General features: G+C 39.8%; 1 protein-coding gene across 2 annotated transcripts in view; it reads left to right on the top strand.

The window, feature by feature from the left end:
• LOC122815431 (IKBKB interacting protein) overlaps positions 1–23,326 on the top strand; it is a 124,960-nt gene that overhangs the window by 19,312 nt on the left and 82,322 nt on the right. For both annotated transcript variants that reach the window (XM_044087919.1, XM_044087918.1), the window contains exon 2: positions 1,223–1,340. In XM_044087919.1, coding sequence (XP_043943854.1) covers positions 1,223–1,340 — 118 coding nt within the window. The remainder of the gene's footprint in view (positions 1–1,222; positions 1,341–23,326) is intronic.

The raw sequence follows: 23,326 nt of genomic DNA, 5'->3' as shown, positions 1-23,326 counted from the left end.
GGTTTCTAGGAATTCACTGTTTGAGAATAAGCAATGATATATACCAAGTGATCCATGCTGATGTACAGAGAATTACAATGAGTTCCATTAGAAACTGACTTCTTTGGATTCCTATGGTGATGATGATGATTTAAATAAAAGAGTAAAGGTAAGGAAGCTACAAGAGAATACAATATATGTATTGGTGGAGTGTAGGTGTTTTTATTCTTGGAGGGAGGTAAAGAAAGTTTGACTTTACTGGCTGGCAGGGAGAGATGAGTAATTGGATAACTATAAAGGAAATGATGCAAGATAGTGAGACGGTAGGAGAGAGAAGTTAAGGCAAGTGAAGTGGGCAGTGCCCCATCCAGCAGATGCAAAGGCTGGGGTAGTATCCGATGATAATGAAAAATACTGAACTGCATGTAACTCGTGTATATGAACATGAACTTGAGTTATATTCAGTCTGGCATTCTCCACTACAGCAAGCCAGTATCACATTTGTAGTACGCAGTATGGTACAATTTCAGAGCAGAACTATGTTTATTTGTTGCTCCTCAACTTAGATTTGAAGTGTGGACCAGAATAAGGGGCACTGCACAGGTAAAGGGGCGCCAGACTGGGGAACTGTTCAAGGCACCAGATTACCTACCAACAGTTCTGCTAGCCAGTGTCTCAGAACTAATGCTCCCTCAGCCAAATCAGGTCAGTGTCATGCATTATTATGATGTTTTGGTGCCTAAATAACTAGACAACATTACAAAAAGTGTGCTATTCAGATATTGTAAAAAAAAATGTGTGTTATCAAATGTTACCAGCTAAAATATATTAATGTAATGACTCAGGGAATATGAAAAATGCACATACTGACCCTGTCCAGCAGTAAGCATTTGGTGAAGGACTTTCATACAATCACAGATGTAGGCAATGCAGAGATGTAAACCTATAAATATAGCTAGATAGCATTAATTTACAGTTCCAGAGAGCCAGAGTACTAACATGTAGCTGTTTACTCGAATAAGTCTATAAAAATTACACAAATGGAGAGGCTTGGTCTGGGTATTTTTTCCTTGGCTTTGAAAATGCATTGTTTTGTGCTGTTAGGCAAACTCCTCTACCTTACAATCACATGGTTAGAAGGTCATGAATAGACTGAATTGTGACTGTAGTTGTTGTACTGATGTATTTCTTTTTCAATGTATTGTGAAAAATCTGTCAGTGTTTATTCTCTGAATTTTCACAGGCTGGTACTACAGCAGTCAACTAAGTTTGCAGATGTAGAAGAAAAGTATTCAGTGCTGCTAAAAGAAACTGCTGATGTTCGTGGTTTGAGCAGTGAAATTGATAGAATCGCAAAGAAGGTAAATAAATGTAAAAAAAACTGTATAGTGCTTATTTACACTTCATATATGTGCCATAGCTGTCTGTAGCTGCAGATGTGTTTGCTTCCTGTTCCATTGTTTATTTCATTTTGTTTACTGGATTTGTCACACTGAGTCAGAGGCCCTTTCTCAGGGGAAACACAGGGATTAAGTTCCACCACTTCAAATATGGAAAGAATAGCAAGTTTTCTTTAATATAGTCAAACAGTCTGGAATTCATGTTTGCGTAGCACATTACACAACATCACTGTTTGTTTGTCTTTTCCTGGTTAGGGGTCTCCACAGCGGAACTCCGGTCCGCTAATGATTGGCAGTCGATTTTTATGGTGGCGAGTTGCCAGCCTGACACCCAACCTTCAGCGAAGGCACTCCCATTCACACATGTCTTTTGGAGGCCACTCGACCGCGGGGAGGACATGCAGACTCCACACAGAAGGCACTCCAGCTGAGAATCGAACAGGAGAACCTCTTGCTGTGAGGTAACAATGCTACCGCTGTACCACCGTGGATATTACACAACATCACTATATAATATTTTATTCCTTTGGTATAGGGTGTTTTTTCCCGCATTTTTTGTCATATTTCCCGGTATAACTGTTCCCCTTTTGATAGTTTTATTTGTTCTTTGTAATAGTGTGTTTACTGTTGGCTAAGTCTGTTAACATGTCTTTTAGTTGATGAGTTGTTTGATGGTAGACGTAAATATTTTTTGTGGACTGAAGGTGTCACAGTTCGCCTACAATGGCTTGTTAAAAGAAATTCAAACACACACAAATAATTTTTTAAAAGTATATTTTATATATTTTTAAAGCATATTTTATATACATTTTAGTCTTTTATAACAAAGTGTTTATTTATTGTAATTTAAATTTTAATGAATTGATGGTAAATTTCATAAATTATTACACAGAATGGTTAAGAAAGTTAAATACAGACAGACAGACAGAACATACAGACCTCCTTTCTCAGCAAGCATGGAAGGATCCTGACATGGTAGAGCCAGTACCATGTAATCAGATAGGATCTTAGTAGCCTCCAGAACTAGGACACACTGGATCAAGGGTCCCTCGGTAAATGCTATGGTTGTTGTGGCAGCCATGAAGAAGGAGTTCTGTGAAGAGAGCACAGCTGTCCATCCCCATAACGGAGTCTAGGGTTTTGGATAGATTTGAGAAATGGGCATACTTCAGCGACTTATGCACTTAGAGCACTGAATTATCTTGCTTATGTGACACATTTTCAGAGGGACTTGACAAAGGAGCTTACCAAGTCCATCTCTGGTAACTTATCTGTAGACATCCAGAAGTCAGTAGAATCCCAGTTGTCTACCCTTCTATGTATTGCCTAACACATTCATGCGTCTGCTCTCCAAAGCAGCTGATGGTACATCCAGGGTGGCAGGCACTAGCATCACTATCTGTTGACTTACCTGGATGCACCTGTGTGACTTCACAGAAGGCTTCAAAACATCCTTCTTTAATGCCTTTTTTGATGTTCAACTCTGAACCAAATAAAGACAACGCTCACCAGGAGCAAGCAGGAAAGCAAAACTCTGTCTGTGGATGGAATCCATTTTATTCCCCACAAAGGACCTTTTTCTGAGAACCAAAAAGAGGGGAAAGTTGTGGTTTCTACAGTCCCAGGGGTTCAATCAAGCCATTCCTGTAGACATACCCCCAGGGCAGAGGGAGGGTAATGTTAATGGACATTTTCCCAGAGGCAGGGGTGGACCACAGAATCAGGGGTTTTGTGGTCCTTTCACTGAGAAACCCTAGTAGCACTCCTGAATGGTTGCCTGACTGCTACACTTTAGAGGCAATCAGGGGGCACTTATCCCTGCACCCACTGGCCTGGCAGGAAATCACACAAAATTCATGGGTGCATATGATAATCTCTAGAGGCTGCATTCTTCTCTTTATTTTCCTTCTGCAGGAAAAAGAAGAGAATTCCTGACATGGCCTCCAATGTCAGATGGAATCCATAGTAGCAGAAGTAAGAAAGTTGCTAGAAAACAGTCATCCAGCAGGTCCCCCAGATGAAGCAGGATCCAAAGTATATTCCAAGTTCTTTTTTAGTTCCAAAGAAAACAGGGTACCTAAGGATAATCTTGGACCTAAGCCACCTCAATTAATTTATGAAACAGACAAAATTCCGGATGTTCATGGGCATGGTCCATTTTACTTCTGCCTTGGATCCAGGCTTCTGTAAAAGTGCCGTGGCTGGATCCGATAACCCCAGGATGAACTTGAAGAAAGCAAGACAGCATGGATCTGGCATTATGGTAAGTACATAACTTTCATTTCCTCAACATTTTCTTACATCATGCAGAGGAGTATATCTGGTTCCCTAGGACATCAGAGAAGACAACCAACAGTATGCAGGCTTTTTATAACATTGCCTCTTTCCTTGAAGTTCTGGGAGACATAGATTACACCCATGTTGCTGTCAAGGATCACCAGGTTCAGAAGGCCTGGAGAATACTAGGGGTTCACACTCCCTGAACTGCTAGGTGGTCTGTAATTCCCAGAGCATTATTTATAGTGTATTCAAAAACAAATTTTTCAAAATAATTTTTATTGAAATATTTTGTTGAAAGAAAACAAGAACCATCGAAAACCATCTTTAACGTATTATATCATATAACAATACCATAATACTACTCTTCTAACATTTATAGATAACTGTATACATATTTACATGTGACCAAGATATTAGCAAACTTGTTGAGACATCTAATATTGTGAAGAAATACACAAAACAACATTATTTCTTATGAATCCTGGAATCTATTCAAGTTCCAGGATGGATTTTATAATAATGTTCAACTCTTTACATTAACTTCAAATAATCAATATGTATTTTTCCCATCTGTACCTGATATGAGGTTTTCCATTCTCTTGCAATCACTATTTTGGATGCATAGGAAAGTATTAACGTCATAGTCAGTTCCTCCTTTCTCCAGCCAGTATCTTTCTCCACTCCTCCTAGTCCTAATGACTCCCAAGTCCATATAGACACTTTACTGAAAATCTTATTCCAACCCTTACTAGCCAGTCTGCATCCATACTTAGCTTTTGTACACTCCCAAAACATATGAATCATCCCTGCATGATCCAGCCACACCGTCATTAAGAACCAGATGTTCTGCTGTGCCATCCCATTTTATTGAGGGCTGTATACCATTGGTGTAAAATCCTCATATGTTGAATCCAGTTATATGGCCATTACATGATCCTCAAAGCAATCTCCCATATCTTTTCCCAGAAACCTTGTTGGATGGCTCCATGCATACCCTCTATATGTTCCCAAAATCTCTCCAAGTGGTTCATCCTTGCTTTTCTTTCTTTAGAGCCTCAGATTCAGTGAATATCAAAATACCTCAACAGTTTTAACATGACATCCTTTATTCCAAAGGGCTTCCATATTTCCTTGCCATTTAATTCCTAGAATGCCCCTACTAACATGTACATCTTAGAGCATATTAAAAGTTACTACTTTTGATCAGAGAGGAGGCATTGTCCTTGTAATTGGTGAAATAGTTTAAGCCACCCTTCTATATTAGGTATATGTTCATCTAACTTCCTTTTCTTTTCCATCAGAAAATTCCTAGTCTCATCCATTCCACCTCTTCTTGTTCAAATGCTTTATCTTGAATTTTTGATGAACTCGTGTACATTGATACCTAGGCATATGCCATGTTATATCACCATATTATTTAGTTCTTTCTTCCCACTGAGCCCTCAGCTCTGCCACAATTGCAAAATTATAAAATATTAAATTGACCAAAACTGTAGAGACAAACTTTATTAAACTTCCATTTCCTGTTGTCTTGGTATGAAGCCTTCTAGTGAGCAGACCACGGAGAATATGCTGTTACTTGTGCATTTCAGGCAATATGCCCTAGTACCCTGGTTGATGACTCTGTTACATAACTCCCAGATCATGCAGGAAATAGCTTATAATGCAGCCAGTGCAAAAAATGTGAAGCATTGTGCGGGGTATTCGGACTGCTAAATAGATTCTTCTGATGTCTAAATACCTCAGAATAGACAGTATAGTCCAGACATGTGCAGAAAATATTTATTGCTTGTGCCATGCTGCACAACATGTTAGTGTACAAAAATATGGTGCAGAAGGTGAATATCATGGCAGAGTCTGCCATACAGAATACAGCAACAACAGAAAGTCAGGGTGGAGAGTCAAGGGAGAAACATGCAGCAGCAGTACCATAGACAAAGCAGAGACAGGCATAATACATAGAAGCACTGGCAAAGAGCTAGTGTCTAAGTACAGACCACAACATGGACAATACAGTATGTACTATATACCATACTTTGGATGAGATGCTAAACTGAGGCCTCCTAGGCCTGAGTTGGTTGTAGCTCAAGTGGATGTGAAGGATCTCACAGTATTTACTGAAAACAGTAAGGAAGTTCCTCAGTTCCCTGGACAAATTTTCCTAGTTAGTATGAATACCACCTTGGGTTTCTTCTGAAAAGAGGCCATTGGTCTAGTGTGATTAAACCAGTCAACAAAATGTTAAAAAATAAAGTAATGAATGTATTATCAGACCCACCCTATGCAGGGCATTGCACAGACAGGCCAAGTTGTACATCAAACATCATTTTATCCATAATGCATGGTAGAGTCACTTGAATAGGTGAGAGGGATACAGTGATGGGTGACCTAAACATTATAATATGGGGCAGGGTTATAAGAGGTGAAAAGGGTAGCCACATACTCAACATGTTGTGGAGGGACAGGTAATCACAAACTCCGCTGTTTGGGGTGTCTTTCCACAGAATGAACACTGCTGGAGTTCATTGTGTTGGCATGCAGCATCAAGAGTAGATATCATCCATAGCAAGGAAAGGTCAGAAAGACAGACCCATGCACATGCACCTTCACAGGATGTCATATTTGTTGAGCTTGAGGTATGGCACCACCCATGACCTAGGTAATACCCATGATTGGGGATGGCAGGCTTTGTATCTGCATATAACACAAATGCCATCTTGGGATGGTCGGTGTCTGACCATCTCATTTCTGGACCGTCCCATGGCCACAGTTTGCATGGTCTGCAGAGGGAGACCAGGTGGTGGTTTCAGTGTGTTTCATGGATGCACCTATGGGGGCAACATTTGCCACCAGTGACCTCAGTGGCAGTATGTGCTTCATGTCCTATACTCCAGGTCACTGTGTACTTGGTGCATGTCCTTTCACAATTCATGAAGCATGCTCACCATCTCCAGAATGCTGTGGATAGCACCCATCTTTGTCTGGATTACTGTTCTGCACATCTACGGATAAATTCTGAGTACTGTACCCATTTGGGGGATAGTCCTGGAATTTTAGTGGTGCTTCACCACCCCACATCTGTCCCCTATGGTGGTTATGTGTGTGGGTGATACAGATGTTGTGTATTCATGCTTTCACATGTTTATGCATACTGCTACAAAATACCACTGCAGAAAAAGTTGACAGACATGCCTTGTCATAGAGGTTACTGTATTTGCAGACCAGATATGCAGGTGGGCCATGGGCTCTCACTTTGTTCATGGTGTGATGTGTGATGTAGGGTACTGTAATGTGGACATTATTTACCTGGTGCTTCATATACTGACACATGGCTGTTTGGTACCAACTTGGCTTCCACATCCAAGCCACTTCTAGATATGAAAGATCATTTCCCCTGGCCATCAAACGATACCTCAGTGAGCTGCTTCTTGGTGGACCTGTCTATCACAATGTCCCATATCTTTTCCACAGACTATTATATCAGTAATCCTACAACATTCCTAATGTAGAGAGTTACTGTGGTTGCTCGCAGCATTCATATTCTGCACCAGTTCCTGCCAAATCTAATCAAGGTAATTTATTTTTTATTTATTTATTGACATTTGTTGGCCGGGAAAGTCCACTGGGTCAGAAACCCCATTTTCAGTGGAGGCCTAGGGAGAAAAGCACCATAATGAGTAAAATAACAGCAGGTTACAGAAGATAGGTAGTTATACAATTTTAGACAGAAAGACTTTAAACAATATAAAAATATAGACAACAATTATCACATCATAGCAAACCTTTTTACAAATACTGTAGCACCTTCTATTTAACAAAGTGGTGAAGGTAAAGACATCTTGTAGAAAAAAAATAAATTATATTTAATTCAATTTAAGAGCATTGCCTTAAAAAAACTGAGATATACACCAGTACCCACTCACTATATTTTTTTCACCAGGGAATGAGTTAGGGAGAAATAGTAGGTGGACTGTCATTAGTGATTAGTTATAGCTTTGGCTAGAGGAGTAATAAGGAGAAGCTTATGGGGGTCTGGTATTAAAGGAGCAGGGACATGTGGGGTTGTTAAGGTAGTAGCTTTTTAGTGAGGATTTAAAAGCATTAAGAGAATCTAACAAAGTAATAGACGTTGGTAGAGCATTCCATAGTTTAGCTATGGAATAGGAGTATAGGCTTTGTCCTTTTGGTTTTAATATGATCAGAAGTTATTTGTGGACCATAGATTTCTAGAGGATGTATAGGGTTGAAGGGGTGACAGCACAGCAAGGCAGTTCTCTGGGTTATATACTAGCTTGTGAGCCAGAGTTAGTTGGGTGTAACTGAGGTATTGGGAGAATTCATAGCAATTAAGCATTTTGATAGCTTGGCAATGATGGGTACAGTATTGCAAGCTAGAGGCCAGTTTTGTAGTAGCAGCATTGTAGTTTATTAAAAAGGGAGGAGTGAAGGTTTGTGAAGATGAGAGTACCGTAAAAGAGGGAGGGAAGTAGTATAGACTTGGTCAGCTTGATTTTTGTGGGTCCATCCATGTACCTTTGATGCCTGTATAGTTTACCTGGTTTAAAGTGAGTTCTTTTTATAGCATTAAGAATGTATTGGTCATAGGCGAGTTTATCGTCTATTGTTATACCAAGTAGTTTTGCAGAATGAACATCCTGAATTTCCGTTTTATCGTGGGCATAAATTTTAAAGACTTGTGGGGTTGGTTTGGTGGAGCAAATAAGTAGTTTAGTTTTTATGGCATTTAGAAGTAATGCTTGCTCACAGGCACATTGCCCAGAAAGTACATGGTGTGTATGCTGAAGGCCTGCAGTAACACTTGATTCTCCTGACTAGTGAACTTTTCAAAGTGATGTCTCCCTTGGGTGGCCATGCCAGTACCTTTACACCTGATGGCAAAACATGTCAGTCTGTGGATGTGTATTCTACAAAGTGAGATGCACATGAGTATGACTACAGCTCCCCCCGTAATGAATCACCACGCATTCCTATGTTCACAGCTTGAAAACCCTCCCACAGGCAGATGGTACTATTCCATGTCAGTGTCTAGGGGTCCAGTTACCCATACACTATGACATCAACCTTACTCTCCCTAACTTCCGGCACATAGTTTGTGGTTGTTGCTGAGTTACTTTGCAGGCAAGACTCCTTCCCTAATGCTATAAAGCTTCATGTATACAGAGGTTTTATGTAAATTTCTCTGTATCATTGTTGTATATTTGTAAGGGATGTTGAGCAGAATGGTCCTAATGCATTACATTGCACTTAAAGGGAGCAGTTAGAGCAGCAGTTATGATGGTGAGTCCAGATAGTGTTATTGTCTGTAGATAACTACCTGTGTGCTGTGTGCTACCCATACATGTCTGAAGGAGCCATGCATGTCATGATGAGCATGGAGTGTGTGACCTGTATGGTTGTGTATATGACATGGGTACATATATAACACCTTAGTGTAGTGCTGTATGGCATGACCCGTGATTCACAAATATGTGTCACTGTGCATGGGTTTAACATGTTTATCCTCGACTGGATCAACTGAATTGTCAATGCAGTTCCAGCATATGTGCAAAAGCAGAAGTCCTGCATAATGTGCCTGAGACACCAAGATTCTCTTATTCTTCCTAAACAAAGACTTCAAGTAGTGCCTACCAGACCAGATAACGTCCCTTTGAAGAAGGTGTGTGTCTGATATGAACTGGGACAGATACTGAGTAATCCCACTGGTATTACCCAAACTGGGTAGCATTTTTTTTCTCTGGAGCTTTTCTCCCCGGGCCTCCGCTGAAAATGGACATGTTATCCAGTCGGACTATCCCGGTCAACAAATGTAAAATAAAATAAAATAAATGTCATCATCATTATGATGATGACCTGAAAGACTGTCACCCTGATCTGCTGTGACAGTGGGAGGTAGCAGTTCAGGAGAGTGAGCTAGAGATGTACTGTAGGCATTTATTTTTGGGCACTTCCATCACCTAGTATTATGTACAGAGATGTACATTTTTTTATTTATTTTATTTATTGACATTTGTTAACAGGGTTGGTCCAACTGGGCTCAGGGCCCATTTTCAGTGAAGACCCGAGGAAAAAAGCTCCAACAAAGAAAAATAATTACATGAAAACAATACTGCAGTAAAAAAAAAAAAATTAAGCACATACATATATGAGAGCGAGAGTACAAAGATCAAAATAACAAATCTGTTTATACAGTGTGAGTAAAAACAAAATAGAGAGCTTACATAAGACAAAACACAATATTTATACAAAAGCAATCATGTATTTACATGAGAAAATTATGCATCTTAATTAGGTGAAAAGCAGTTGGCATTGGCTGTCATACATGGAATTGTGGGAAATGAGATGGGTGAGAAAAAATACGTAATTAGTGATTTAAGGAGAGTGAGAGGTGATTATGTTGGGTCGTGGCAGGGACAAGTCTTGGAGTTGAGCATATGGTGCTTTAGTTCATTTTTAAAGTGTAGTGATTGGGTGATGGAATGTATGTTTAATGGAAGTTTGTTGCAAGCAAGGGCAACAGAATATTTATATAGTAGTTTGCCAACTGTTTTCTTACGTTGGCAGATGTCAAATAGTTGCTGGTTAAAGGTGTGGAGGGTCCAACGTGGAGTATAGGTAGACATAAAATATGAAAGAGATGGACAGGATGAAGGTTTGTAAAAGATGTTGTGCAGCATTTGAAATTTAGATAGTAGGAGTTTTTTTGGGGGGGGCTCAAGCCATTGGAGAGAGTTTAAACCAGTATAGTGATGAGCATTGTAAAGAGAGTTTGTGATAAATTTAGCTGTGTTGTGGTATATTTGCTGGAGTTTGTTCGGGGTTGTAGTTTGAATGTTGGTGAGTACTGGGGCAGCATATAGGAGGGAGGGAAGGGGGAATGCTTGTGCCAGTGTGAGTCTAGCATTGTGGGTTAGAAATTTTTATTACGATACAGTAGGCCCAATTTCTGGTGTGTTTTTTTATACATTGGAGTAAGTGCAGGTTCAATTTCAGTTCATCACCAATTATGACTCCAAGAAGTTTTGCCTGGGTATCGGGTTGGATAATTGTGTTGCCAGAAGATTTAATAGCAAAGGTAGATTTATGGTTAGTAAGCGATCGGGGAAGAAGAGTAAGAGTTCGGTCTTTTTGGGGTTGAGGATGAGTAAATTATCAGGCAGCCATTTTTCAGTGGATAGAAAGGCATTTTGGGTTAGGGTATGGAGCTCGGTCGTATTGTTTGAGATAGAGATAAGTGTAGAGTCATCAGCATATTGGATGAGAGAGGGATGTTTGCAGGATGTGTAAAGATCGTTGGTGAAGACATTGAATAGAAGGGGACCCAAGATGGAGCCTTGGGGTACTCCAGTTGGGACAGGAAGGAATGGTGAAAAGGATGACAGCTATTTGACAGATTGCCACCTACAGGATAGGTAGCTAGTGAACCAGGCCAAGGAGGAAGAAGATAGATTAAGATTAGCAAGTTTAGATAGCAATAGAGGATGAGAGACAGTATCAAAAGCTTTGGAAAGGTCAAGGAAGAGGCAGGAAATGAGTTTGTCGTTGTCAAGGGCTTCAGCTATGGTATGAGTGAAGGATAAGAGGGCAGTGGTTGGGACGGAAGCCATGCTGAGTGGGAGTGAGAAGATTATGCTGGAGGAGGTGGTTAAGAAGCTGTGAGTGAATGCATTTTTCAAGAATCTTAGAGCAGGGGGATAGAATGGCAATGGGTCGGTAGTTGGCAGGGTCTGTGGAGTTCCCACCTTTTTGTAATGGAATAGTGAAAAAGGATTTCCACAGGGTAGGCACAGTGGATTCTAGAATAGATCTGTTGATTAATATAGATATAGGATAGGCAATAGATTCAGCAGCAAGTTTGAGGAAGGTAGGAGGTAGATTGTCGGTAGAGGGAGAGCAGGGTTTGAGTTTAAGAAGAAGAGATTTGATGTAAGAGGTGGGAACAGGGTGAAAGGAAAAGAAAGTTTGGTTTGGAGGGTCAGAAGGAGTAGGTATAGCAGTCATGCTAGAGCATGAGGGAATGAGTTTTTGGATGGTTTCAATGAAATGCTTATTGAGGAGGGTAGCGGTTTCTTGTGGGGATGTGTTAGGGTAAGGGGAGGGATTTGCGGCACAACCTGGAGAAAGAATTTTGTTAAGCGTAGAAAAGAATTTTCGAGGGTTAGATTTGTTGTTGAACAGGGCAGTGTTATAGTAGGCCTTTTTATCATTTGAACATTGTTTCTTAGCAAGGTTCCTTAGTTGTCTATGTTTGAGTAGAAGGGGTAGTTGTCTAGTTTTATTCCAGACTTTCCAGACACTGTCTCTTTCTTGCATAAGGGTCCTAGTTTCCTTAGAAAGCCATGGGGCTTTGTTAGATTTTATTCTGATTTTCCTGGAGGGGGCCAGGGAGTCCAAAGTATTTAAGACAATGCTGTTGAACATATTTACAGCGTCATTCAGAGGGACTTGTCTATGGACAGACCAGTCTATACCGAAAAGAGTAGAGTTGAATTGGGAGGGGTTGAAGTTGCATAATTTGCGACAATCTCTAAAAAGGTGGGGTTTGTGAATTTGGGAGTCAGGTAAAGTGGTGGGTTTATGGTAGTGCTGGGGGGAATTGGTTAAGATCCAGTCCATTGTGGGGCTGGATGAAGAGTTTTTGTGGAGATGGGTGGGTGGGTGCTGTGATCAATTGGTGGAAACCATGTAGGTTGATACTATGTTGAGGAGAGTCAGTAGTAAATTTGGACCAATCACTGTTGACATCTCCTAAGATTAGGGTTTCATAAGGAATAGTATGGGAAAACCAGGACAGAATGTTCTCTAGGATGGGCAGATTGGTTCCAGGAGGGATATAAATGGAAGCAACAGCAAATTTCTTATGAGGATTAAGGTGATAGTTTAATATGAGAAGTTCTGCTGGGTGGAAGTCAGGAATAGGAGAGGAGAAAGGTGAAAGGTTTAGGCTATTGGAGTAGAGGATGGCTACACTACCTCCTTTTTTTTGGAACTCTGTCAGAGCAAAAGATGTTATAACCAGGTGGGGGTAGTTCATTGTTTGTAATATGAGGTTTGAGCCAAGTTTCAGATAAGGAAAGAATGTGAGGAGGGGAAAGAGCTGTTCAGGTATGTAGTTCAGTGATTTTATTTGTTAGGCTTTGAATGTTGATTGAGTATATAGTTAGATGTTTAGATAGGGATGAGTTCAGTGTACATGTATACTTATTAGTACTTGTCTTGCAGCTACAGAGGAGCATCATCAGAACATGGCTGGGTGCCACAGAATGTGGGAGCACCTATCCTGGCAGTGGGGTGTTTATGACTTCTGTGCAAGTGTAGTGTACAACTGTGATTGTGTTTAAAGCATCTGTGTGTGGTAATTTCTTCCCATTGTGCTATTCTTTTGCAGGTCCACTTGTGTAAGAGAAGCTGGAGAGGTCATGGTCTCTTTGGGCACCACTAGTCACTGCCTTTGGTGCTGGTTCACCAGTGGTCACCAGATCTTCCCCTTAGCAGGGTGATGATGGCCTTTGAGGTGATGTGAAGGAGGTCGCTGTCTCCCTGTCAGAAGGAGAGGGGTGTTAAGCCAAGCAAACATCTGGTATATTTTACAAAAGTTGGTTGCTGCCAAGAAAAGCTGCAACTGGATGCCTGCTTTGACAACATGGAGCATTTTTTGGTATGACTGGTGGAGTTGCCTGACTGATCAGTCTGGTATCCAGCCATGCCAGAAACTGATGCCCCTTCCACGTGTGTTCTTTCCTTTGTATGTAATTTCCCTTTCCTTTTTAATTGTTTAACTCTCCCTATCACCAACTGTCCACCATGTGTATGTATGTGCCCATCCACCATCTCCCTTGCTTTATTCTGAGCCTTTCTCTCTGTTCTATGTTCCTACCCTTCTCACTTTGTCCTAACCACAGCCGTGCCTCAGTACCTTCCCCATCTGCTTGTCTTTTGTAATCTTTGCAAAAGAGGCAGTACCCCCCAAAATAAAACACCCTTCCTTCTCCCCCACCATTCATGCCTGTCTGTTTCCTTGTGCCTGCAGTTCCCCTTCCTACTTTCTTGTCTACCCCATTTCTACATCATTTATATGCTGAACAGGCTTCAAGATGGCAGGCATTAACAGCAGGATGCCTAGTGGGCATGTCAGTGTCAGTGCAAACGCACTGTACAGTGGGTAATGCCTTTATTAATGGTTTGTTTGGACCATGACTCAAACTAATTCCACAGTTATAACATCTTTTGCTCTGACAGAGTTCCAAAAAAAAGGAGGTGGTGCCATCATCCTCTACCAAGCCAAACCTAAAACTTTCTCTCCTCTCCTTCTTTTCCTGGCCTCCTAGAACTTCTCATATTAAACTATCACCTTAATCCTCATAAACCAGGTAGAAACCAGCATCAGTTTGGACTATGCCTCATGCTGTAGCACACTTCTACATGTTGCAGTTGAACAAGCATGTGCTGTACACCATTACTTCCGCAGCCCCCATGCACTTGGTTATTGAAGCTTTGGTCACAGGACTGGCAGTGAGTGTGCAGTGGTCATATGTCTCTGCAGATGAATTTCACTTTAACTATTATCTCCATTCAAATGAACCACGTGGAAATGACTTACCGCCTGAACCTACAGATAGTGTTAATTTCTACCAGACAGAGAAAGGTAGCAATTTTCTGTTAGTCATTCTGGCCATGTTTTTCTGTTTCCCTAGTCCCCCCATGAGTAGTGCATACAAATTGCATACTGTTTTTGAAAAAAAGCAGCGTAATCTGTTTTTCCTATGTTGCATACTGGCTCAGTCTAATTAGAGTAATCAGATAGCAATGCAGCTCAATCAGCATTTGTGATATGCAGCAATGCAAAAGTTAAAATGTGTACAATATGCTGTATAAAAAAGAATACAGTTCTTTTTGTAGTTCTGGTTTGCAGTTAATAAGTGAAGATGCTATTATGTTTTCAAAACCAGCTTTACATGTAGCATAAAGGCACACATTCCCAGCCTCTAATGAATGTCTGCTACTGTGCCCTGAAGTTCACTGTTAGATTTGTTTATTCCAGTTGTGTGGTTTAGTTCACTGTTAGATTTGTTTATTCCAATGTTATGTGTTTTTCTTAATAGATATACCTCTCAAATGTTCAGCCATTTTAATTCACAGAACTTCTTTGTTCTTCATGGACAGGACATTTAACATACTGGCAATGCCAATTTTAAACATAAATGCATGCATGATACCTACCTAGAGCATGACCAGAGTTTCCTGTAGTTTGACTTAAAACCTAAATTGGACAAGCATAATCATTAACAGCCAGTGATCAGGACTTGTGAGCTGCAGTACATCATTACAATTGTCACAGAGAGGATGTTAAGCAGATAAGTAATTTGACTGTTCATCAGGTAAGAGTTGATTGAACTATGAAATGAACCCAAGTCTCATTTTTATCTAAATGTCAGTACAACACCATTGTCATCCTTTTCTGTTTCCTCAGTATCTCAAAAGCATGGCAGAGCTCCACTTTAGCTGTTTCCTGCTTGCAGCTTATTTTATTTATTTATTATTTGTTTACCAGGAAAGTCCGACTTGGAACAAAGCCAATTTTCAGCGGAGGCCCAGAGAGAAATGCTCCAATGCATGTCTTTGTAACATGGGAGGAAAACAGAGCACCCGGAGAAAACCAAGTAGACTCCTCACAGAAGGCACCCCGGCCAAGAATCAAACCAGAGAACCTCTTTCTGTGAGGCGACAACACTACTGCTGCACCACTGTGCCGTCCAAACAGGGGAAAGCAGTTACCAGGCTTTTTTGCCCTTGAAAGACAGTATAATATTATTGTATGCTTCAGCACAATAAGTAGTATACCATTATGGAAACAATGGTATTTTTCTGGTGTCTTTCAGAGAGAAAAGTAAAGATACACACTTGTTTGAAAAGATATCATATTCCCTCTTCTTTGACTCCTGTGCTGAGATACAGTCAACTTTCACTTTTTGGAAGATGAGTGACTGTCTGACACAGAAAGGAAGGGGGACTGAGGGCAAAAAGGGCAATGCAGGGAGGTGTGGTTGTGAGATGCACTGACACCATAGCTCTCAACTGTCCAGATTTTTGCTTCATATTTTCATTTCATAGACAGACATTTGAGTTTCAGAATTCATATCCTCCTTGAAAATTCATAATAATGCAAAGCCTGTTATTCTGTCAACTTTCTACAATTAATTGTAAGGGCAATATTTAAAAACTGTCCCTATTTTTCACCCTTTGTCCACTCATTATTTATGGTTTTATCTAGATTTCTTGCACTAAGAGATGTTTTTTTTTTTGATTCGGCTGTCGGAACATCTCAAGTAGATGTATGCCTCCTACCAGAAGAGACAACTCAGCAAATTCTGCTACAGAATTCCTTGCAAACAGGCGTGGAAAACAGATGCTTTTTTTTTAAACACCTTTACTGAATTATCACATGTGACATAGGCAGATTTACAGTTATATAAAAGTAATCAAACTGTATTAACAAGTTCACATTTACAAACATTATACTTCACATATATTGTTATATATCATATAACCTAAGCAACATTAAATAAATTATTCACTTCCTGACCACTTTTTAAACAAGAAACATCTTTATTAAACCATCATTTACGACATAGGCAATCATACATTTATAGAAATAAAACAAACCATGCCGACCCAATCTTATTTGCAAGCATTTTACATCACAAACCATACTGACACACTCCCAGTTGCAAACATTGCACATCAAGAACCAAAGAAGTAGAAGTAACCAATAAATCACAGCAGCATGGTGTCACGGTGTTTTTATTCAACAATATACTATTGTACATTTATTACATCAACTGATGAGTATACAGTGTTTTTAGGTTTCTTTGTTTACAAGTTACACAGTTTTATTCCTAATTCGTTTGTTCTGAACTTCAATTGAATTTTTAACAATTTTTTATTATATTTTTACAATATTTATATAACATCATATATACAATGTTTTTATGAGAAATATTCAGAGAATTTAAGATTTCAAATTATTCCCCCAAATCTCAAAAGAGTATTTTATAGAGATTTCGGGTTAAACATGTTTTTTTTAAAAAAGCCAGCCTTTTAGATTTATAAATTCCAATTGTTGAATTAAATGTAATTGTTGAAGAAATTGTTGAATTAATTGTGGAACTAGTTGAACTAATAAATCAATTCTTGATTTATTGTTTAATAGGCTTCCATATAAATATAGGTGTGGAAGCACTGTGTGAACGGATTCTGAAGAGGTCTCCGATGAGGAGACGAAAGTGCTAAATCCTCGTTGTTTTTACCAATAAAACGATATTTTATTTTATATTGGACTTGTGACCCGAAACATTGTACATCACTTACAATCTACCTAATCATCTTCAGTCAAACATTACATAGCTAATTTAAGTCCAGTCTCCTTTTAAACCTCATTCCTCCCCTGTATGTATTGTTCCCACAATTCCCATTTTGTCCTGTGTAGTTTGCTCCTACACGTTTCTAAAGATCTTATTTCCATTTGCTTTATCTCTGTTATTATATTCACTTATTCTAGTATAGTTGGTTTAGATTTTGACTTCCATTTTCTGTTAACTGCTTTTTTGGCAGCCACCATAATTAGGCACAGCAAGGCCTTACCATGTCTAGGCAATTCCGATTCTATATCATAGCTCAGAAAAATCATCTCCCTCATCACAACAGTCTGCCCACCCAGCATCTCTGACAGTGCATTCAGCAGGGAAAACTTAAAGTTTGCCAACTCATTGCACTCCCAGAAAATATGTTCCCAACTGCCTCTTTCTTCCCCATCACACCTCCAACATTTGCTGTCTACCTGAAGAAAAAAATTCTCTGGAGTCTACTTGGGGTATAAAAATATCTATGTCAACATTTCCAAGAAAAATCCTAAATCTTCTATATTTTGTTCCATATTTGGGAGACATACATATTTCCTCCCATTGTTTCTTTGTGAGTTGGTTATCCAATCTTTTTTCCCCAATCCTTTGTAACCTCCTCTGATTGATTCTTATAGTTATCATGCAATATTTGATATGTTTTACTAATTATTCCTTTTTTAATGGCAGCTTCTATTCTAGATTCTAATAAAAACTCTACCAGTGCTGGTCATTTGATTAGGAGCCCCCTATTTCTTTCTCTTTGCCAGATTTTTTTCTGTTTGGTCCAGATGACATACATGTGGAAGCATGGAGGTGTTTAGGAGAGATGGCAGTGGGGTTTTTAACCAGATTGTTTAACGAAATCTTGGAAAGTGAGAGGATGCCTGAGGAGTGGAGAAGTGTATAGGTACTGATTTTTAAGAATAAGGGTGATGCACAGAGCTGTAGTAACTACAGATAGATAAAATTGATCAGCCACAGCATAAAGTTATGGGAAAGAGTAGTGGAAGCTAGGTTAAGAAGGGAGGTGATGATTAGTGAGCAGCAGTACAGTTTCATGCCAGGAAAGAGCACTACAGATGAGATGTTTTCTCTGAGGGTGTTGATGGAGAAGTATAGAAAAGGTTAAAAGGAGTCGTGATATTGTATGAGGAAGTCGGGAGTGGCAGAGAAGTATGTAAGAGTGGTACAGGATATGTACAAGGGTAGTGTGACAGTGGTGAAGTCTGTGGTAGGAGTGATAGATGCGTTCAAGGTGGAGGTGGGATTGCATCAAGGATCAGCTCTGAGCCCTTACTTATTTGCAATGGTGATGGACAGCTTGACAGACGAGATGAGACAGGAGTCCCTGTGAACTATGATGTTTGCAGAAAACATTGTGATCTGTAGCGAGAGTAGGGAGCAGGTTGAGAAGACTCTGGAGAGGTGGAGATGTGCTGCAGAGAGGAGAAGAACGAAAGTCAGCATGACTAAGAATATATGTCTATGAATGAGAGGGAGGACAGAGGAATGGTGAGGATGCAGGGAGTAGAGTTGGTGAAGGTGAATGAGTTTAAGTACTTGGGATCAACAGTTCAGAGTAATGGTGAGTGTGAAGAGAGGTGACGAAGAGAGTGCAAGCAGGGTGGAGTGGGTAGAGAAGACTGTCAGAAGTGATTTGTGACAGACAGGTACCAGTAAGAGTGAAAGGGAAGGTCTACAAGATGGTAGTGAGACCAGCTATATTATATGGGTTGGAGGCAGTGGCACTGATAAAAAGACAGGAGTCAGAGCTGGAGACAGCAGAATTAAAGATGTTAAGATTTGCATTGGGTGTAATGAGGATGGACAGGGTTAGAAATTAGTATATTAGAGGGTCAGCTCGGGTTGCACAGTTTGGAGACAAAGTCAGAGAGGCAAAATTGTGTTGGTTTGGACATGTGCTGAGCAGGGATGCTGGGTATATTGGGAGAAGGATGCTAAGGATGGAGTTATCAGGTAAGAGGAAAAGAGGAAGGCCTAAGATAAGGTTTATGGATGTGGTGAGAGAGGTCATGCAGGTGGATGATATGACACAGCAAGATGCAGAGGACAGGAAGAAATGGAAATAGATGATCCACTGTGGTGACCCATAATGGGAGCAGCAGAAAGAAGAGGAGAAAGATTTATTTCTCTTTGCCTGTACTCTGATATCAGTCCTTGATAGGGAAGACAATGTCTAACATGCAGGCCAAATAAATTATTGGCGTCTTCCCATTTTATCTATCGTTCCCTCTCCAGTTATTTGCTCGCAATGCCTTGCTTCCTTTGTCAGTTTTACCCCAATAAATTCCAGCCCCCTCTTGCCTATTGTCTATATCCCTCATTGCAGTCATCTCTATTGGCAGAATCTCCTTTCTTTGTTCTTGTGTTGGCTTAGTTCTTAGGATACTTTCTGCTGCTTTATAGACATAATATTCTGTATGATTATTGTTATTCTCCTTAAAGGCCTGCATCCAAAATCCCAGTCTCTCCTTGTTTCTTGTGCTTCCCCCTGTTTCATCATCATCCCCTTCCACTTTGAATTATTGTTTTCAGCTTGTGCTATGTATAGGAGCCTTAACTGTGTATCCTGCACTAAGGGGTTGAGAGGTAAGACTGAAACACCATACTGTAAATCATACTCGGGATATTTTACATACCACATCTGCAGTCTAATTTAATTTGAAAGTCTTACTTAATATAACAGTTCTATCCTGTAAGGGATCTCAATGGGTTCTGTAAACAAGAACACACGCAATGCATTTTAGCAAAAACGTAAACAAGACTGATTCAGCATATGACTGTGTATTATTGAATTCAAGCAGCCTTGTTAGGAAGATGGGGGACAGCAGGCAGTGATACAATAGAGAAGGTTGGACATTACTACCATTACATACACATGAGTTGGTATAGGAGGGGATGGGACTTAGTAGTATCAGTTTGTAGTATGTTCAGGAGTGAGAATGAGAGAGAGATGATAGATGCAAAAGGAGTAGTTATCTACATAAAAAGCCATCAAAGGTGAGGTTGGAGAGGAGGAGGAGTAACACCATCCAATGAAGGGTTGAGGGACTGGGCAAGGTTGCAACCTAAGGTGAGTACCTTGGCATTTAAGATGGAGAAAAGTGGCATTGCTGGTGGATCAGTATAGTGGGGCCAGCCCTTGATCTGTCAAGGAAAGTGGATGAGAGACTGGGGAAGGAATAAAGGAGGTTATACTTATTTGAATCTGTGGGAGCAAATTGGGAGATTAAAGAGATGGAGGGACTCATGATTGTTGAAATGAAGTTGCTGTTAGCCTGTAATCTTGATTTACAGCTGTGGAGAAGAGTAGTACTACAAAGAACAAAAATGATGATGTTATGGAATTTGGGGGGAGTAAACTATGCTTATCTGCAGAAGAGGATCAAAGATGAGAATATGACAGGAACAAACTATGTGAATTAGGCAGGAATGTGGTACTGGACAAGAGTTTGATGAAGAGGCTAAAAGGAAAGAGGACAGTAGCATTGCATCTACATAAGAATGTGAGGCTACTGATTAAAACAAAAGCTAGGGGTGTACAAGAAGTGAAAAGAGAAAATTGGAAAGGAGAAATAGGTGCAAAACAAGGACAAGAAATTAACAGCAGATCAACAAAAGAGGTGATAGCAGCAAAGGTGCAAGTCTGAAGGGAGATTGCAAGAGTCAAGAAGGGAACAAAAGCTTGTGTATGTATATAGCAGAAAGTAGGAAAGAAGAGATGGACTTTATTATAAATTGCTTAAAACAATAATTATATCAGTAGTATTGAACATACCATTATACTGTCTAAGTCCCCTGCTGAGCCTGAGGCTTTCATGATGAAACTCCAGCAAGTAAAACTTAGTGAAAATGCAATCCATAAAGGAGCATTTTAATTACCCAAATATAGACTTGGTAAACTGCTCAGTGTCAAATAAATATGCCCAAATGATAACTCAGTATTTGAAGTAAGGATAACACAGTGATACAGTGATTAGCATTGTCACCTGGTAGCAAGAAGTTCTCCTGTCTGGTTCCCAGCTGGGGTGTCTTCTGTGCAGAGTCTGCATGTCTTTCCTGTGTTCATGTGGATTTTCCCTGGGTGCTCTGGTTTCCTCCCACATTCCAAAGACTTGCAGTAGGTGGCTTGGTGACTTCCAAATTGTCTATAATTTTGTGTGATACAGAGGAAAGGCCCAGCAAGCTACTTTTGTTTCCATTCTTGCATAATAAACTAATTGGAAAGCGGCAGTTGTTCATGGGGTTGTTGTAGGAGTTGGTTACAACTCATAGGCTTGGATAGATGGATGCGAATAAAACAATTTGGAGTAAAGAGTGTGAAATCCAACTAGGACTGGCAGCATCTTAGGAGTCATGATGACAAACCCAGGACCTTTCTAACTGGACCCACGGTTATAACTTCTGCAGTTAATATATATCATGATACCATCATCTTTAACCTAAGGTTAAAATCAAACTTAGCCGTAAATAAATCATTCCCCAAGACTTTATCAATAGAAGTTGTGGCACAGTAAATGACATACTTAAGAAAACAGACTGGGATGCCATCCTTAATAGATCTGCTCAGGATGCGTTCAACAAGCCATACTGTATTAATAATTCCTGCATTCATGAACATATACTGAGATAAATATACAGGCAAAATTCAATCAAAAACCTTTTTTTTGGTGGAATCACAAAAATAAGTAGACATACAACAGAAAAAGGAGACATTACTTGAAAAATTTCACAAAGTACTGTAGTCTTAAAACTCAGTCAAGATTAGATAAAGTACAGAAACTAATGTTTAGATTAATAAATTGTTCAGACCTAACTAAGAACTCTGGTGTCAAAGATGAAAACAATAATATGTTCTTTAATTATATCCAAAAACTGAAGGAGAAAATTGTGAATGTAACACGTTGTCAAGAAATAATAAAGTGATCACACAGCCACAGGACATAGGAAATGTGTCATGGTGCAGAAAAGACAAGGGAAGACATTCCTTTTATAACTTAGACTTAGATGTGTTAAGCTATTGACACAAGAAAAATTAAAAAAACAAAGTCCTATGGTATCAGACAGCATACTTGGTGGTTTCCAATACAGACTTAAGAAAAACCTGACTGTAGATCAATATGTATGTATACCTTTAAGAAGCTTTCTAGGGGCTTGCACAAGTGTATAAATACTGAGCGTGTACGAGCATTATTGCCATTTTGTAATACGCTGTTGAAATGTAAGAATGTATGTCTGTGTAGTCTGTCAAGTAATCAGTTCGTTTATATTTTGTACTGCTGCTATCCATCCTGATGTGTTTCTACATAATAAAGCATATAAACGAACCCCCACCTGTTCATACTTACTTGTGAAGCAAGACGAGCTGCGGTGACTATAACTCTATCCTCCATGCTAAACAATGTTACAGTACTATGAATGCTAATTCCATGATCTTAACTCCCTGAAACTCAATTCTTCAACAATGCCATCATTTTGGTTCAAAAGCATTGTTGGGTACTTGTGCAGGTACTAAGTGCCATTTCCAGGTGTTTGCCCATTCTTCTCTTGCAGATCGACCATGGAATTAATTACATAATTTGGGGGCGCAGCCCCCCATACTGGGGGTGCAGTGGGGTTTGCCACCTAGTAAAACATACTGAAGACTGTTTTCATCCAGTCCTTTTCAGCAGGTTTAGTTTCAGGGAGTTGAGGCTCATGGAATTTGCATTCATCCACTTAATAGTGGAAGCATTAAACACATTGTTAGAATGTGGTACATCTTTAACCTGTGGCCAAAAGCTGTAGTGATGCCAGTCTACAAAGTGGGTGGCACATCAGGCCTTAACAATTAAACACCCTTCAGTCTGACCAGGTTTCTTTATAAAGTCATGGAGAGACACAATGGAACTTATTTAAAATGACACAACAGACCTACTTATATTAGATATTGAACAGTATGGATTTGCTAATGAATAATCATGTTTTTTTTATCTTGTGGCATTCTTTGACATGTTAACAGCAGCACCTGATGAAGGGCTGACAGCTCATACTGCTTAGCCTGAACTTGTGTCTTCTATTTAAGGGAATAATTGACAAAGTAAACACATTTAGTGTTAATTCATATGCAATTTAGTGGGTAAAACAATTGTAAAGCAACAGAATGCAACAAGTCAGGACTGCAGGGGGGATAACCTTTCTGTCCCAAAAAGAGTCATCAGTGGTGCTCCATAGGGTTCTGTACTATGG

Source organism: Protopterus annectens, chromosome 11.part0 (genome assembly GCF_019279795.1).
Source record: "Protopterus annectens isolate FY-2018-M chromosome 11.part0, PAN1.0, whole genome shotgun sequence".
In the NCBI taxonomy this organism is placed as follows: domain Eukaryota; kingdom Metazoa; phylum Chordata; order Ceratodontiformes; family Protopteridae; genus Protopterus; species Protopterus annectens.
Note: the sequence above shows the minus strand (reverse complement) of the source record. Positions and strands in the feature narration are given on the sequence as shown.